This window comes from Dermacentor andersoni, chromosome 9 (assembly GCF_023375885.2).
Source record: "Dermacentor andersoni chromosome 9, qqDerAnde1_hic_scaffold, whole genome shotgun sequence".
Lineage (NCBI taxonomy): Eukaryota > Metazoa > Arthropoda > Arachnida > Ixodida > Ixodidae > Dermacentor > Dermacentor andersoni.
Window position 1 is genome coordinate 74,175,682 of NC_092822.1, and position 19,055 is coordinate 74,194,736.

A 19,055-nucleotide genomic window follows, 5' to 3' on the forward strand; every position below is an offset into this window, starting at 1 on the left:
GTAGGAAAAACAAAACAAGCACTCACCTAATAGGAACAAAGACGGACCATAGTACTCCGAGTTGCTAATGATGTGCTTCAACGAACGTGGCAAGGAGCCATCCATCACTGGGCACAAAGAAAGAGAATACGAGAACAATGCAGCATCAGAAATCACTCAAGTACACAGACAGAAATTGTTAGTATCGTAAAGCCTTGTTTTAACAAAATTGAAGGAAGAGTCGAAATTACTTGGTTATATCCATTACTGGATGTACTGCAATGCAAGTCCTTAAAGATTTGAGGGGGGTCCCTTACTCCATCATATCTATCGGATGGTAGCTGTAGTCTATTTGAACCTCAAATTCGTTTCTAGATTTCAATAAAAAGTGTTTCAAGGCTCCTTTAAAGAAAGTGTCAATGGAACTGCAGTGAAATTCACCTGGCGCAGCTCCTTCGAGGCCAGGCTAATTTAATATAACCCTAGCGGGAGCAAGGGCTTTATAAACTTTAAACACAAAAAAGCCTGACCTTCACCGCCTCTCGAATTACAGAAAGAAACGGAGCCCGGGACCTCATTACAGAGAATTCACTGTTTCACAGATTACATAAGCCAGAAGCACAAAAATGAGACAACGCTCACAATGCCGTATGCTGTCCGCAAATGATGGGTCCTGGATCGCCTTCTTGAGAAAGTTGAGCATCGACTTGAGAAGGGCTGCCCGCTGAGGGAAGCACTGAAGGCCTGGAAAAGACAAGAGTGATGTTTAGAAAAAGAAGTTGCTCAGATTTCCCATTATGAGTGACAGCCAATGTTGGCATAGGCATTAAGCAGCACATTCAAAGTGCAGCACAGAAAGCATTGTGCATAGGCAGAATCTATCATGTGGGCAAAAGTAATCAAGTGACACAAAATTTAAGAGAAAGCTTTCTTTTCGTGCACCAAAATGACATTGGGTTTGAGATGGTGTCGCATGGCAAAAGAAATCGTCCATGCATAATATGGCAATGACGGTCATGGCAATCCAACTTAATCAACAGTTTCACTGCATTTCGCAAGATCTCACCTCTGCGGATTTCTGGTTCCTCGTCTGCATCGCTGGATGCAACGGCTGATGTCGGCAATGCACCTTCAATGCTGTCAACACCAACATCACCCCTGGCTGATGTGGAGCTGCACAAAAAAGTCACTAATGAAGACCCATATGCAAGAGGTCAAAACAAACATTGCCATGTCATTCAGCTAGCACTATCCCGTGAACACTCCCATAAGCCCTGTCTAGCAAGTTGCCGCAATCTAGTGACGCGTTCTGGCGACATTCTCAGACAATCACTTTCGGAGATACAGTTCAATCTCGATAGTTTGAATTCGAAGGGGCCCAAAAATATGTTAGAATTAAACAGAGTTCGAATTAAGGGAGGACTTTTACATGCAGCACTGCGTTAGGTGGCACATGTGTATCGTGCTAACAGAGAAGTGAGTGCCAAGTTCTGGAAGTGTAGCTTCAAGCCAGTGCGACATGAGACTGCCGTGAAGCCATACCTCTAAGAGCACTGCCATGAAGCCACACTTCTAGGCAAAATTTTCACTGCTGTGAAGCTGCAACTCAAGGCAATATTCACACAGAAACTGCACCCAGAGTTTACCGTTAAATGTTTGACTTTTTTGGCGCGAATAAAGCATTCGAAAATATGGCACTCGAAATGGGAGACAGGAGCAGCAGCTGGCGTGCGGCTTCGCCGTTGAGCTGAAACCGACGCCGCACAAGTGGGCGCGCGCTGCTGAGAGCACCGTCGGTGGCACAGTGTGTTCGAATTAACTGGCTTGTTCAAATTACCAAGCATTTTCATAGATTGAAATACGCATAATTTTTACAGGACCACAGCATCAATTCAAATAAACTGGGAGTTTAAAATAATGAGGTTCTACTATAACACTTTCATTGTGCACTGATTGGTTGGTTGAGCAAAACACAAGTAAAACTGCCCGGATCATCTAGCATGCCGCGTGCTAAGCCACGGAGAGGTTTTATAAAGTTCTGGCAGTAGAAATAATTTTACAAATTTCCAGTAAATCCCAGTTGGATAGTATCTTGTCAATAAGTACTTATACAAGAAGTACGAGCAATAATGGCACAATTATGAGTGCCGGTGCACGCAATGAAGATTGGACAGCATGGCTCACGGCTTCTACAACACTGTTACAAGAAGTACCAATTTACTCGTGTAAGGCCTGCACTTTTGTCCCCAATTATTTTACAGGATGCCGGCAATAGGTGCAGCAGTGTTAAGGCTACTCATTAAAGCCTAAAACTGGGCCCAGTCTGCGATAGAGAATAATGCAATCACTAGCAGCCAGCTAGGAACACTTATTTAGTTGCCTTCATCGCTTCTGTTGCCCTCATCTCTGGTCCCGAATGAAGCCACGCACCATGCGTTCAGAATAAATTATAACTCCCCTTAAGAACTTTTCAAAGCGCAACAAAAAGAGGAGACACATAGAAGTGACAGGACAAGGCACTCAAACACTTCTATATGTCTCATTCTTTTATTGCAATATAGGAAGTCTTTAAAATCAATGTCAACAAAACTAGCCTGTTTGTCCATCTTGCTGCATGGATGAGCACACTACCTGCGTGATATCCAATTAATATGCCAGAAAGTACAATGCAGCTAAACCTGCAAAACAACTTGCCTCAGCACAGACAATATCTTTGAAGCCCGCTGGACCTATGCCATCTATGTCACGTGACCAAGATCGGGTGAGATACTGTGATCACAACGATGCCATTCCCGGCAGATCAGTAACTAGTGCCATCTAGTAGCAGCTTGTGGAAACTATCCAGCATGTAAATGTGGCCTCCGAAATTCCCCTTTGTAGCAATCTTTGAGACGACGCAAACAGGTACATGTGTGATGCTTAGTTTAGAACTTCCAAATTACCGCACTCCAAAGTAGGTGTATGGGCCTCACACGGTGGTGGCCTTTACACAAGTAAATACAGTATTTACAAGGCAGTAAGTAGCAGGATGACTCCCTTTATCACAAAAACTTGGCATACAACCCGACCTTTAGAGCAGCTCAGGCATTAAGTCGCATCAACATCCTTGTCTACATCGCTCCGCTAAGAGTATCATTATGGTCTTCGAGTACCGTGACAACACCAACTTTTCTACAGGCTGCCATAACAAGTAAGGCAGCTAACATTCCAAGTCAGACGGCGCACAGCAAGAAAGCATGGAGATAAAAAAGCCTTCCCTTGCATTAGGATGGTGCACCTGTCATGTCCCTTTCACCTGAGCACTGCAACTTCATTCCACAAGGAAGAACAAATCTACTCACGCCACTGGCTCACTCCGTGGTGACTGGTCCACTTCCATTGGCGTGGGCTCCTGGGCTGCGTTTTCATCCGTTGAGGCGACAGATGGCTCCCGGTGACGTGGCCGGATGGCAAATGGCTGTTCCTTTCTACAGTGCTCCACTTCCAGCTGTGCACACAAACGTTGAAGGTCAAGAACCGAGCGAAGGGAACGAGGTTAGTAACCCATCCCATGTTCGCATGAAATGCAATTCTGTTTACATTAAAGGACATCAACCTTAAATGGAGTCATCCAGCAGTACTAGACATTCCAAGAGTTGGATGCTATACTTTCCTACCCTGCACCACCCCAGCTCAATAAAAATTTTAGTACTCATCTGTCTTTAAATGTAGAGGCTTGACTATGACAACTACTTGCTAACAATGCCGTAAAAATTTGATGCTTTAATAGCTGTGATCAATAAAAAAACATGTCTCCCCTGCAAGCAGTCAGTAGAATCACAGACTCCCACTGAAAACTAGTAGCAAGCACTAGCATTTAAAACGTTGTGGAACATTACAAAGCAACTTACACGTGCACCACCTACAGCTAGTATATTAACCAGACAAGTAAATAAACCTGCGAGTTGTGCTATCTTGGTCTGTCGTGCTTTGACAGGCCGACCTACCTCAAGTCGGCGAATGAAGCTGTTGAGGCCACCGTGAGCCTGGAAAGTCTGCATGTCCAGGCCCGTGATGAGGTCTATGACACGCACTGCCCGAGTCACAAACTGCGAAAGAAAACAATGTCGCACAACCGCATTTCATCATTCCAAAGCGCTTGAGCGCGCGGAATGCATTTGCTTCTGAAAAGTGTATCAAGGAAACAACCCTGGCAGGTAGCACACTTGTTTTTCCTCTCGGCACCTGTGAACAGCAGTCAAGTAGACTGCTCTTCAGTAAAGCAAGTGCTAATACTGAATGACTGAAATGGGCTTTAACGCATTTGAGTATACAGTAAAACCTCGATAACTTGGAAGCCATCGGACCAAGAAAATTCTTCCAACTAAGGGGATTTTCGAATGAACCAAAATGAAGAAAAGAAAGAAAACAAGCAAGAACTTGACACAAAAAGAAATCTTTAGTTTACATACCCGAGAAAGGTTGTTTGAAGTAACCACTGATGTGGGATTGCATCAATGATTACTGCCCCAGCTGCCATGTTCCCCAGCTGGCTCACAACATGTGGCATATAAAAATCGCCACTTCTGCACTCAACATAGCTGCGGACGGCCACTGCAGACTGTGCTCACGGAATCGATAACTGCCGCTAAAGCAGGTGCGCAGGTGCACGACTCCAAAAATTCGGACTTGATGGATATTCTGGACTTCATAAATGGGCCATCAAGGTTCCCTTCGAGCCAATGCATTGTTGCGACTGATTTCTCGCATGAATCGAGTCCCCAAAGTTCGATTTTCCAAATAATATTGCTTATTCTAAGCCATGCTACGCGTTCCTGAAGACCGCCATGTTGGATTTTTCACTGGCTTGGCTTTTAGTGACCCTCACTCTATAACCTCCAAGTTTAGGAGGCGCATGAAATACGAAATAAAGAGCAACCACCATTCTCCAGTCTTGGAGGCCATGCCCGCTCTTCCTTGGCTGACAATACGCTCCAGGGCACCGCACTTTTGCTCCTTTCTTTTTTTCGGTCAGCACTAGCGTCATAATAACTTAATGCGTCCATTCCCACTTTTCTCACCATTCTGTTGTCCAACCCAATGTGGGCTTTGCAAGATGCACCCCGACAAGAAAGGAAGGCATGCACAACACGAGCACAACCTGCAATATGCGCTTGTCTGAAAGGTTTCAATTCAGTCTGCTCGTTCCCTTGGTTTCGTTGAAGCCCCGCATGCTTGACAAAGCCGATTCTCTCCCTCGACCCCTACTGCTTGAGCTGTGCATCCATACCTGTTAAGGTAGAACGAAAAAGACTCACCGTTATGTGCTCCGGCTCTGTGCCGTGCCAGCCAATCACTTTCAGGAGAGATTCCACCATTCCACAGGACACCAACGCTTCCCCACCTGTGCAAGCACAAGCAAGAGCTTCTGAAGTCTTGTGCAATGGGCACAAAATAAACAGTGATAGCTGGCAAAGTGCTTCTAACAAAGCGGCTTTGCGCACGCCTTCAGCTACCACTGCCGTGCTCAAAGGTTTTTCCAGTATTAAAACCATTTAGTATGACAATAGGATTTTATATAACATGTGCAACAAGCAATTCAAATTGATTGACTTACAGATTTAATTTAGCCCAGACAATGTTCTCAAAATGTTGAAACTCTCGCTCCTTTTGGAATGGAATGTAATCCCTGTTTATAAAGCTGTTCACTAGTCTTGAGTAGTGCTGTCCAAATGGCACCCTAGAAGCCAGCTAAGAAACTTCAAGCCAGCCTTTCCCTTTGGATCTCTTCTGGCTTGCTGAGATTCCAGACTTAGCAATGCTGACGTTTATGGTATTATCAGGAGTGCAATTTACTAAACAAACCTAACATTATTCTTCAGTGCCCATTTCAGTGTGCACCTACTCTCACGCACATGAGCATTTCATGTCCATGACATCAGTTTGATTGCTGTTCCGCATCACCACTGCCTGGTTTTACTGCTTTAGTAACTAGCCTTACAAAGTGCAAATGGTGATACAGCTCGAAGTCACCCTGCACTCTTTCCTGTGTCATATAACTACGGTAGTTTTCTCACAGCCTGTCCAAGTTAAAAAAACATTGGCTGGTTGCAAATCACCTGTCAAATTCACTCATTATGTAATGCTAAATCTTACACATGAAGAAGCTTTTGAGCCATGTTCTCATAAACCAGGTTGGGAGTTTGAGTTTAACCTCTCCTAAAAATCATATTTGGGTCTGCGTATACAGCAGCATGTACAAAAATATCACATACTCACAGGTAGGAGCAGACAAATGCCATCTACAGCTGTATCAATGTGCACAGATACATTTCAAGAGCCTTGTCAACCCCACTCACCACTTTCATAGCTGGCCAAGTGGTACAGGAACGAAAATAGCGCCGTGGCAAAGGGCAAGGGAAACGGGTCGGCACCAGGTTCTGCAATGAAGAAAAAATGTTTATAAACTTGATTTCACATTATTGAAAGATTTCATTTCAAATTTGCTATGAATGTGACTGAACAACATTAAGCAGCAAATCAGTACAGCATGTGCCTCATTATTGGTCGTTTTTAGGCAGCCGCCATGGTCACAAGTAGCACTGGCCTGCATTCCCAGGGCTATGTTTGGTGCGTTTACATAAACACCCAAGTCAGTGATAGAACAGCCACAGCAGTGATCGATTGACAAAGCATCACACCAATCACACAAAGGTTGTGGATTTGGCTGCTGCCACAAGCAAGTTATTTTTTCTTCTAACATCATTTCCCCTTTTATTAATAATAAAAACCTTATCACAAATTTAACCGTCACTCATCCTCTATTTTGACAATTCACGTTAAATAAAGGTAGCCAATTTCCCCTGCGCTTCCTCAGCTTCAACTGTCTATCTGCTTTATAGAAGTTTTACCAAAAATCAAAAGCCCAGGTTCTCAGATTCATTTCTTAGCTTTGAGAAGCCTTTATGAAGCGAAAAACAAGCGATAAAATACTGACAGGGTAACCTGTCAGTATTTTATTACTGACATATTAAGTCACATTAAACTCTAAGATACCTTCATTATACCCAATACTTGTAATTAGCATACGCAATAAACAATTGCTTTTTTTTGGATGCCCGCTTTTCCAGACGTGCCAGATAAGTTGAACACCTCTGCATACCCCTAGGGCCAATGCACAAGAACATCTGAAATTTAGGATGCAAAAACCCTCCGCTATCCGGTTTTCCACTTTGTGCTTGACAGCAGGTGCAAAACAACAATACTCGAAGCCCCTGCCATTGCCATTTTTATTATCTAACAGCCTCAAATCGGTGCTCTCCCTCGCCAATCCACTGGCAGCTGTAGCCACCACCACGGCAACGTTAGGCCCAGTTAGGCCAAGCTTCCTGCTGTTCGGTGCAGTGTTTTTCATTGAAAGAATTTGCCACTGTCAGCAATGGTGCCAGTTCCGCCTTTGTAATTCTCGCTGATGGCTTTGACGCACAGAATGCACGACGCATTGCACAATGACAAATCCCACAAGTCAGCATCACCGCAATACAGTGTTACGCAGTGAAACATACGCGATGTATTGCAGTAAAACATACAAAGAGTGGAAAGGGGCAACTATCCCAGGACACAATATTTATTGCTCAATTATACAAGTATGACTCTGCCGTCTCCTTTCACTGTTCTGCCTTATCGTACTGGCAGGCTTTCAATGCCATTTCGAATGTCTCAATGCCGATTTGAACCCTTGGAAGCAGTAAAAGGTACGCATTCATGTTTTTTGACTGCCCGATTTCTCTAACATTTCTGCGGCCCCTAGGAAGTCCAATAAATTGGACTGTATTCGGTACATTTAACAAGAAAAAAAATTTATTTACTTTGTTATATCCTATAATTAATTATACCCAAGTTCATTCTATCAAGGCTCTACTGCATAACCCGCACTTTCCATGTTGGCTTGACTGCAATACCAGTGATGCACAGACACTAGTGCTCATACTTTTGAAGCTCTATGCCCTTCAACTACAGTCGAACCCGGCTATATCGAACTCGCCAAAAAACGCCTATCAGTTCGATATAGAGCATAATTCGATATAAGCCTGCTAAATAATTGGATGCCATAAAAGCACATACCATTTATAAAATCACTTTTATTGATGAAACTAGCTTAGTTTCGCACGAAATAGTCCTGCATTTTCTTCTGCTTGGGCAATTTCGCTGCGTGCGAGGCACGCACTTTTCCACTTCGTTTAAGGAGTCAGAGCAGCTGAGGCCGCAACATTCCGCATTCGCGCAGAAGCACCGGACTAGTGCGAGCGCACCAATCACTTCGGAGGATGTGGGCCAAAGACGGTCGTTGCTTTCCTCGTTGTGCCCATTTTCACTTGTGCTCGGCACGATGTCTGCAATGTAGTCTTCGTTTACACGCTCTCCCGTGGTCGCGACACCATCATTTGCGCTCACAAACTCGTCCACCGTTGATTCGTCAACAGCTTCCGGAAATTCTGACAGCTCGCTCCAAACTTCGGCAACAACGGCAACGGCTTCGTCGCAATAATCAGAATTTACAGGCAGCACCGAGCACACGGAAGTTGGCACGGCTGAAGCTATTTTGGATGAACCGCTCGTACACGGCCGTGCGTACGCGTCGGGCGCCACAGGCACTACGGGCACCGGGTCGCGAGTTAGGCCGCTTTAGCCCCAATTTCCCCCTTCAAAATCGTGCCGACAGTGCACCTCGGAATCTTGTATGTTGCGGGGACATCCGACTTGTCACCGTGTTCGACCCGATTTCTCATTTCGAGCTTCACGGCGAAAGGCGAATTCTGCAGCTTCATCACGGCAACACTGCGGGAGAAGGCGCACACAATGAATCAGATAAGCAGCGAGACAACTCGCACTTTCGCCATCTTGCACGACGAGAGCACAAGAGCCTCTGATTGGCTGTCTGAGCAAGCGCTGCGGGCGGGCGGGCCAGGATCATTTTTTGTAGGGGGGTGTCGGCGGCTCCGAGGTAGCGCGGTCACGTAGGGAGAGCGGTTGGATGGAGCCGCGCCGCCGGGTTTTCCCGTCACCACGAGGGAAAGCCAACTTCCGGGGGCACTTTCCGCCGCTTGACATTCGATATACAGTAAAACCTCGTTAAACCGAACCCGCTTAAACAGTAGTTTCGGTTTAAAAGTAGTAAAGTCAATTCCCCGACTCAGCGGCCATTGAACATAATGTATTTAGTATCCGCATAAACCGTACCAGCTTATTGCGTACGCATCGGTTAAAACGTAGCGCTTCCACTTTTCGTCGCGCAAACGCGGCGGTGCGTCGTCTCCACCGGGCGGTCCGGCAGAACAAGCCTCAGAGATCGGTACAACGGCCTCCAAGCGCCCTGTGCGTTTGCACGTGAAGCCGCATCAACATCAACATCATTTCGACGCCGTGCCAGAGAGCGAGAGACCGTTATGGCGTCGTGCAAGCGAGGACTCGCGTCATGCCGAAGCTCGGATAAAAAAGACGCCGGGTGCTCAGCATAGAAGAAAAATTAGACATCGTCCGTGCTATCGAACGTGACACGAAGAAGTCGGCGCTGGCCCGCGACATGGATCTGCTGTTGACTACAGTGTGTGGCATTTGGAATGCGAAGTTGCTCGGCAGCGCTGCTGCAACCGCGAAGAGATGTCGGCTACGAGGTTCGACTTTTCGCCATCGCTGCCTCTGTTGTTGCCGAAGTGTCGACTAGCGACAGTGATGAGGACGACACGGAAAGCGACAGCACGGGCGATTCAGGCCAGACAGTGGCAGAAGCTGCGCGTTACGTCAGCCTCGTGAATGCAATCGTCGCAACGAGAACAGGGGCGCGATAACGTAACTATTCCAAACGAAAAGTTTTCCGAACTCCGGCACCCGGCAACGAAAAAGGCGCCCCGGAACTTATGCAGCACTAGTGCACGCGTGCACGGAGAATACGTAACGCCAACGAGGAATCTGCCGTGCGAGTGTTTGCCGAGAGGAGGGGGGCTGGCTGAGAAGCTGGCATGCAGCTTGAGTAAGTTTGAGGCTGCTGTCGTCGTGCTAGGCCGCCGCGGCATCAAACGAAACTAACACTTATGTCGCGCGAAGTGAATAAATACTGCATGTTTTTTCCCCTTTCATCGCACTCTCTCTGAGTTCCGTTTTCTACAGGTAAGTGGGCGATGTCATCTATTTCGGTTAAACAGTACTACCGTTTAGTACGCACTTTTTCCGAGCTCCGGCCGACTACGGTTTAACGAGGTTTCACTGTATCGGGAGTCGCTACTAGTTTTGTTCGATGTAAGCGTAATTTTTGCTATATATACTCATTGTAACTATACCGTGTCCAGAAATTGTTCGATATATGGAATAATTCGATGTAAACGAGTTCGATATAGTCGGTTTCGACTGTAGTAGGCAATACTGGCACACCAACAATTACACAAAACATTGTTTCATATCACATTGTTTTTAATCTGTTTGCAGTAGTGCTGTCAAATGATTTGCAGTGTGCTGCAATTTCATTTGGCAGCTAGCGCACATGGCCTCGTGCAGCTCCCTCCAAAGAAGGATCACTCACCCAGGTGGTGTTATGAGGGAAAGACAAGAAATGCATCCTCACCTGTGAGTGACTGAATGCAGCTCCTGACGAGCACGGGGAGAAAGCCATGGTACGACGCTGCGCCTGTCGCATCCACGATGGCGCCAAGCCTGGATGGAGAACACAAGGCAGACGCGTCAGCTTTTCACAGCACAGCAGCGAGAGGAGATAAGCACAGAGAGTTGGATGGGGTGGGCACTATGATTTTGATCAGCATTTGGAAACTCAAAGGGGTCCAACTCCATAAATGAAGAAAACAAACTGACTAATAGAACGGATACTGGCACTTATATTCGGTGGAGGGTAGATGTAAGCACACTGAAAAGGGTTTGGGCACAGGAGAGTAGTTAAGTAATGGGCAATGAAGTTAGGATATTTGTCGGTACGAGGAGGGCAGGATTGGCACAACACAGTAGCAATTAAAAGAACAGCACTATGACGTTTTTCATGCTACAGTATACTTACAGTGCAGCACAAAAAGGGACATCTGCTGTTGGGACACCATGACTGTCTCAGTTAAAGCATACATCTGAACTATTCAAGCCTTTAGCACTTGGCCCCATTTTCAGGTGGTCTTTGTCTGAATTACTGACTACACGCAATGCTGTGTTGCTTCAGTGATCGGACAATTACTGGCATATTCTGCACATGTGGCTGATGCACAGCTCTAACAGTCACAAAAGCTACAGCAACAGCCTAGGGATGTAGACAGTTGTACATTTAATCCTTACCATAAAGTTTCTTTAATTATTATGCTTTAAATTGTTACACAACACCTACACCAAATTTAAGAGTTCCACGAACTACAGGTGTTTTTCTTTTGCCCCACCTCCAGAGAAAGTACGATAAGAAAGCGCTCAGATTCAGAATTACTATCTCAATATGAAGCTCACTGTACAAAGCACTGGATACAACAGAGTTCCTGCATTGATTTCTATTACGCTTACCATCAGACCTTCTTTGCATGCTATAGTCCATTCGCATGAAAAATTAAAGGTGCATGCATGGTGCATGGCACATAATACGGAGTGGTGCCAACCCTGGACTGTGCTAGCAGATGGATGGAATAATAAGATACTGCATATCTACCAAGCTAAATCATCAAAATAACAGCGGCTTATTTTACAGCCCTCAAATTACAGTTCCTTCAATACTGTAAATCAGACCATAAAAGTAAAATGCATCATTAGGGTTTTACAATAGTGGCAAATAACCTCCCACATCAGGCCTGGAAACAGGCCCTTCACATCTCATCGCATGTCAACATATATGGGAAGATGGCAATTACGCAACAAATTTACAACTCAGGCGAAATTTTTATTGTAACGAATAAAATGTCTTAATACATACCCCATCAGGCCAACCTGTTTGGATGCTGAGAAACCAAGGGTCTAGCTAAGCCCCATTAACGAGAGCCAAACTTTGCCCGTACCGTCAAAGAGAGTTTGCCCTGAAAACACCGCAACAGCAGTGACTGCCGCGGAACTCTGCAAGTACTTTCTGTTACAGCTAGCTTTTTCCATAATTGATGACGAATACTAAGGAAAACGATGAACAACAAAGTTGTTGGGACAAAGTAGCATTAAACAGTGCAAACCAATGAACATGGGACAGACAGCCTGCTGCATATCAAACTACACTCGGTGAGCACACGAAAAACCTAGCGTTAGAGGGACACTAAGAAAAAGAATGTTAAAAAGAAAAAAATCGCTTTATACTGATTGATACATTATTCATTAAAAACTACAGTGACTGACCGATAATTCAGACTCGACGGGGGCCACCAAAGAGTTTGAATAATCGCAAGTCCGAAACACCAGATTCAGGCAAAAATAAGTGACTGTTCCACAAGCGGCCGAAAAAGATGCGCAGTGCCGTATTCTCGGATCGTCGTTTTCGTGGTGCACCTTCAATTTCACGTAGCCAGTGCAAGACACCTTATCGTCTACATGCCGCAGCATTTTTGGCAAAGTGCCAAGCACGCTACCTTATCACAGTGCAGAAACATTGCTGCCGTCGCACATCTGGTGTCAGTCACGCGAAATATCGTGCAAATGAAAGCATCTTCAAGAGTGATCTAAGAATACAGCCCGAGATGGTGAACACATAGCTGAGCACTCATACGCTTGTGCATTTGGCCTAGACATTCGGTGGCTGTGATTCTCTAGCAATGCCTTTTATGCTCCTACTTTATTTTTGCATTTCCTCACTGGTCAGAGTGACGCACCGCACACATTATCCAACGGCATGAGCCAGCCATGAACGGCACTTAACTCTTTCGTTACCACGCCTATTCAAATCGATCACCAGTGATCGATGCTTTAAACGGCCGATTTCGACATGTTGTAATCGTTTCTCGTGCAGCTAGCGCCATCCAGTGGTTAGTCTAGGCAGTGCACTTGTAGAACCAGTTTAAATTTTCCCGCTCTGGCGACGTTCTGATTTTTGATGCGCCTTTTTGAGAACTAATGTGCACGTGTTGTTGCAAAAGGGGGCGTGGCGGCCGCGCTTGAGGAAAAAAACTGCCACTCGTGGTAATTCAGCATTAGAATCAAATTTTTGTGAACAAAAGGCTCCCAGCAAGTCAAATATTGAATCATATTGTCGGCTTTGTTATCTGGCGGCATTGAGTGGGGATAATTACCCGAAAATGACGCCAGCTATTCACTAGTGAGCTTTGACTTGGAGTCCGGGTGGTTTTATTCCACAAAAACACATTCCTAAAGGTCCGCCGCATGTCCAACATGTATACCTGGCCTTTACAGTCAGTTTGCAGCAGTTTTGGTTTCGCTTCTCTTGTTAAATCCGCCAGAGGGCCGCATCCGGTGTTACTATATCGCTACAACGCCAGTCGCTCCGGTCTCTGCCATGGCGCCGTCGTCCGACGCGACTGCACCGCGCGGAAAGCGTTCTGCTGGAAAGTATTCTTCACCCGCACCTGATTTTAGTGACGAGGATTCGAGCTTCGAGTCCGAAGATGACAGTACTTCTGCTTCAAGCTCTGATGGCGACGATGTTTCAAGTCAGCCCGGGACATCCGCAGCTGCTCACCGGTGAGTTACCTTTACGGCCTTGAGCAGTCACCGGCGTCGCGCGCGCTTATCTGCCGACCTTTGTGCACAAGCTTAGAGCTATTCTTGTTATCTGCAGGGTCCGTACGTCGCTAGGCCAGGATGTGCTGCCACCGGCTGTGAAGAAACTTCAGTTCACGCCAACAAGGCCGCCCGGAGCACATCTCGGCCCAGCACTTCGGAGCAGCGCAAGACATTTTACAACGGCGCGCGATTTTTTCCTCCTGTTCTTCACCGCAGAAGTGATAAATACTATCTGCAAGAACACGAACAAATATGCTTGGATGCATATTTTGGAGCTTCCAAGCTATGCTGAAAGAGATGGGTTGTGGAAGGAAGTGACTCCCGACGAACTAGTGAAGTTCATAGGACTGCTCATTTATATGGGCATTGTGAACGTGCCACGCATCCACCTTTACTGGAATACCAGTAGGCTTTTTTCAGGGCTTCTTCCTCGGAACGTTATGCCAAGGAGACGGTTTTCTGCACTTCTGCGCTTCCTAAGTGTCACTGATCCGGAGGAGACTACTGTAGCAACGCATGGCAGGCTGCACCGCGTATTGTGGCTTCTGCAACACGTGAATACTACATCAGCAGAACTTTTTCAACCTGCGCGGAACCTCTCTGTGGATGAAAGAATGGTCAAATCGAAAGGAAGATCGGGTATTCGGCAATACATGCGGGACAAAATTGTAAAGTGGGGATATAAATTGTGGGTGCTTGCTGATTCGCAGACTGGCTATTCCGTTCAATTTTACGTGTACGCAGGCAAACGGGAAACAGCTAGTGCAAGTGGACTAGCATTTGATGTCGTGACGCAACTGTGCGATAAATACATCAATCAAGGATACATTATCTACATGGACAACTTTTACACATCTGCGTCTCTCTTTGCTCACCTGCTAAATCGCAAAACCCTCGCTTGTGGCACGACACGTAAAGATCGTCGGTGCTTCCCATCTGAACTGAAGGACGTGTCATGGGAGAAAAAGGCAAAGAGAGGTGATGTTCGGTGGCTCCGACGGAACAACATCCTCTATTTGCAGTGGAAGGACAGGAAGGTCGTTCACATGATGTCAACAGCGCACACTGCCAACAGGCATGTTACAGCCACAAGAAAAGAGAGAAGAGGCGGCGTGTGGACTATCATCCCAATCGAGAAGCCAGTACTGATTGAAGACTATAATTCCGGGATGCTTGGTGTTGATAAGTCGGATCAGCTGATAGCATCTTTTAACGTTTTGATGAAGTGCGTGAGGTGGTGGAAGACACTCTTCTTTCATTGTATTGACATCGCTGTTGTGAATAGCTTCATTCTTTTTCAAGAGCACCGCCAGCAACACCTCTCAACACCGGAATTGCAGAGGAGCGCCCACTTCGACCAACTTTCTTTTCGGTTGGAGCTCACCCAACAGCTGCTCGAGCTTGATGATGAAGAGGTTGCCAGAGTATATCCTGTCCCAAAAGAAGTGCCGCACCATCCGCAAAAGATGCGGAAAAGGCGAAACTGCAGGATGTGCTATCAGGAACGAAAAATCGAACAAAAGACGAACGTTTTCTGCGAAAACTGCGAAGTACACCTGTGCCTCACGAAAACACGGAACTGCTTCACCGCATGGCACGAGCGCTGAAGCTGTTCCCGGTCTTTAGTTTTTGTTATGTAGCTGAAGAACGGCGCGGTACAGAAAATTAATTTTTTTAGACAGTATTCCTGAGTCATTGATCTTGAAAATGTATATTCTAAATTTTCTTTGTTAATAATGTCTATGTAGATATTGTGCCTTTTATTTCTTGTTTTCATCAACTCGCCACGAAAATGGCACTTTTCCGAATTTTTTGTGTGTTCCCTAATAAATTGTTTGCTTTGTAACTTATGTTTTTGGAAAGAGCATTCCATCATGTGCAATTTGGCATGCTGCAACATGTTCTGGAGTATTATTTGTACTGGCAAAAAAATTTCTACCGAGACCTATGAAAAACGGCCATTTTCTCGCGGTAACGAAAGAGTTAAGAGTGGCATAAATTGAGCGGAAGGCATTGCTACAAAATCGTGGCCAGTAACTCGACCATTGTCACGCTGTCCCTACAAATAGGAATAAGTACAGTCAATGCATGCACCTAATTCTCACTGAAGACTGCTGGATCCCCTGGGCTTCGCTAGTTTCGGTTTCAAGAAGGCACCAGTGACATGGCCGATAACCATGAAGCGACACATCCGAATGAAAATATCACTAGTTCTGCTAAACTTGGTGACCAAATTAGTACACAGTCAGAGTACTGAATTATCGCATGACATGCTGCAAGGTGCCAGACATTTTGGTTATCCTTATAAATTAGGTCCATTGGGCTGGTGGTGATGCTACACAGCTGTACGAATGATCAAGCATGTCTGAATTATTGGCCAGCAACTATTCCTTAATTACGTGCAAACAGGTTATTAGGAGAGAAAATGAAAGACAAAGATCCATTTTTTCTTTAATTTCACGCCAGAACTCTAGTATCACTATGTCAGTTTGCCGTCACGGATTTTACAGCATTTTTTGATATTTCGGCAACTGCGGAGCAATGAAGGTTCTCTAAACTCTCATGGTTCAGTCCTTGAGTTCTTTAGAGTACAATATTACAGTGTCCAGCTTGTAGTCTAATAAATATAATAGGCCCTAACAGGCACCCTCACACGACTGGCTGATGCAGAAATTACATAGCAGCGTCGACACCCTTCTTTCGTTTTTGTGCCTTTTCTGGCTCACCAAGCCTGTTCTCACAGTTGACGTGGCTTTTATGGTGTTATAGTTGGGTAATTTACTCTTGCAGGTCAAGTAATTTCTCTTTAGTGTCTTTTTAAGGCAGTACAAATCTTGCTAAACAAATACAACGAAAGTAAATCTAGAGTGTTTCTTGCCAATACCAGCATGTAACGAATACATGCTTGTAACAAATACTGGACATTATGAACATATTTTCTTGTCAGATGCGGCTTCCTTATGGCAAGGCTCGACAGTACGACAGGTTTGAAGTACACAGTCTCTCTCACTAAACCATGCAACTTGGCAGGCATGCAACATCGAAGAGGAAAACAGTGCAGCTGGCCAACTACGCCATAATCCTTTAGGCAAAGAGGAGCAAGAAAGAAAAAAAAGCATGCTAACAGACCAACCTGAAGTAGATCTTCAAATCTATGCTGGACAAGCCAGTATGATAGAAAAAAGAAAGAAAAGCAAGACAAAAGAAAACAAAGAGGAGAAAGAAAGACAAGAGAAACTCAAGTCATCACACCAGGCAACAAGACGGGCCAAGCAAAAACAAACCATGCAACATGCAGTCATGCAAGCACACTGAAATAACGGCGAGTGCTTACTTTGGATTACGGTCTAGGTGAATGATAGAGGTCAGCGTTCTTAGAGAAGCAGCCTTGATTTCCTGAAAGAGAAAAATGATTACAATTTACCACACAACACCAATATGGAGGAAAGCTCGACATTTCACATGAGGCTTTCAAAAAGAAAAAGAAAAGACTGTTGTGCACCATCAGCCTAAAGTGAAACTTGGATGAGAAGAACTGGATCACAGCAAATGTTAGTATGTAACGCAGAATTACACGGGAGTCCGATGTGAAATTGCTCGATAGCCCGTTTCTAAGCTTGGTGCCATCCCAAAGGTATGTTTCGAAGGTTTAATAAGGCCACAGTTCCAAATTCATGTGAACTTGGAAACTCGGCAATGCGTATATATAACAAGCCAAATGCTATTCAAATGCCCCTTCCTAATGTCCTATAAAATAATGTTTTCAATCACTACTGAACAACTACCTGTTTCCGTTTCGTATACAGCCTAAAATGATGCTTCCAGCTGGACAACTAAAGAAGAGGGTTTGGCTAGTTGGTCTTGTTGCCTTTGCTGTGAAAATGTATAGCTGAAACAAAATTAATGGAAAAAAAGGCCGCTCTGTCCTGTGCCCTCTCTCGTTAACCAATTATTTTTAACGCTACAAACTATGTCGCAGCAAAAGCTTCCAGCTGGATTTCTTTGCAGCATGCAAGTGGCCCGAGTGTTGGCCATTTGCCATGTTCCATGCTGGATACACTCCTGCTAAATCCATAATTCAATAAAAGAACTGGCAGTCTTCACACTACATGTACCATTTTGTCATCCCAAATTAAGTTATGGGGTTCTTGCATGCCAAAACCGCAATCTGATAAGGCACACCCTAGTGCGGGACTCTGGTAAAATTTCTGCCACCTGAGGTTCCTTAACATGCACCCAATGCATGGCACACGGGTGTTTTTACATTTCACCCCATCAACATGCTTTGAACCTCAACGGGGGCCGGCCTCAGTTACTCGGCCACTTTTGCAGCATAGGTAATTAGCGCCATCTGGTAACTGGGCGAGAAAGAAACTCTGCTCCCCTCACCCTCGCTCACAACCTCCTCGCCTTTGCCTGTCTCCGCAGGTGCCCAGTGGCACTGGCCGCCGGCACCCACCTCCAAGTGAAGAAATTTTGAGGTTTCATTTTCTGGCCATTACCACGAAGTCAGTGTTGGCCGTATTAGGGAATATCGTAATCGTCGGTAGAATTTTTCGTGCCCCTAAAGACAACAGGTGAACGTGCATCTTATGTCCTAACTTTTATTTGTGCTAAACGGTGTAGTCATGAACATTCCATGCATTTCTTCCGCTTTAGTCAATAAAATGAGGCCAACGAACTGTCCTGTTGTAATATGACTTCATTTTCTTGTCCTGGCAGATGCTGGAATGATCGCTAGTAATGAACAAGACTGCGTGGATGTAAACACACAATGTGCAACGTATCACACGTACAAACAAAAAAAAAAAGACTCAATTGCATACTCATATATCAGACAATCCGTTCCCACCATTGCTGTCCTGTGACAAGCTTAAGTTATCCTCAGTAAGATATGTTGTGTGAACACAGTTTTAGCTGCAGCCTGGTGTACGGCTCACTGCAAAAGAAAACACTCACTATAAGATTGGGATCTTTCAATTCGAGGACGTCCACAAGCTCCTCAATGAGGCCGTTGTACAGGAGACTGTTGATGTTGTCCTGGATTGCGCTGCAGTACACTGTTGTAAGGCAAGAACGAAAAAGGCAAAAATATTCAGTGCTCCACGTGCGAGAATTCCAGAGTCCTGCAAGTCCCTGAACTGGCACATGTAAGAACTGCACCCATTGACGCACAGTGATGCGCCCCTTGCAGCAGTAACGTGGAGGAAGGAAAAGCTTTTTTTTCCTCCCATTAAGATTACTTGAATAAACCATGCTGCTCTGTCAAACGAGCCCCGATATAATATTTTATATATATACAGTGCAGTCCACTTATAACGATATCGAGAAAGACGAAAAATATGATCGTTATAACCGATGATCGCTATATCTGGACTGCAGTTATAAAAAAAAAAAAAAAAATT

The 19,055-nt window shown here is 45.2% G+C and overlaps 2 protein-coding genes across 7 annotated transcripts in view; one reads left to right on the top strand and one right to left on the bottom strand.

Annotated features, from left to right (window-relative positions):
* The window catches only part of HUWE1 (HECT, UBA and WWE domain containing E3 ubiquitin protein ligase 1), a 177,029-nt gene that overhangs the window by 124,341 nt on the left and 33,633 nt on the right, over positions 1–19,055 (bottom strand). For all 6 annotated transcript variants that reach the window (XM_055069222.2, XM_055069223.2, XM_055069225.2 and 3 more), the window contains exons 11-20: positions 18,610–18,710; positions 16,985–17,046; positions 10,577–10,665; positions 6,318–6,398; positions 5,277–5,362; positions 3,966–4,067; positions 3,321–3,466; positions 1,046–1,152; positions 622–723; positions 27–107 (exon numbers count right to left, since the gene is read on the bottom strand). In XM_055069222.2, coding sequence (XP_054925197.1) covers positions 27–107; positions 622–723; positions 1,046–1,152; positions 3,321–3,466; positions 3,966–4,067; positions 5,277–5,362; positions 6,318–6,398; positions 10,577–10,665; positions 16,985–17,046; positions 18,610–18,710 — 957 coding nt within the window. The remainder of the gene's footprint in view (positions 1–26; positions 108–621; positions 724–1,045; positions 1,153–3,320; positions 3,467–3,965; positions 4,068–5,276; positions 5,363–6,317; positions 6,399–10,576; positions 10,666–16,984; positions 17,047–18,609; positions 18,711–19,055) is intronic.
* On the top strand, positions 13,424–15,257 carry LOC140213173 (piggyBac transposable element-derived protein 4-like). The gene is made up of 2 exons (XM_072284340.1): positions 13,424–13,608; positions 13,706–15,257. The coding sequence occupies exons 1-2, from the start codon at positions 13,424–13,426 to the stop codon at positions 15,255–15,257; spliced, it is 1,737 nt and encodes a 578-aa protein (XP_072140441.1).

Excerpts from the sequence above, each read along its gene's own strand:
- LOC140213173 (XM_072284340.1), top strand. The coding sequence starts at position 13,424 with ATGGCGCCGTCGTCCGACGCGACTGCACCGCGCGGAAAGCGTTCTGCT. Across the intron at positions 13,609-13,705 it reads ACATCCGCAGCTGCTCACCG|GGTCCGTACGTCGCTAGGCC; the intron begins GTGAGTTACCTT and ends TGTTATCTGCAG.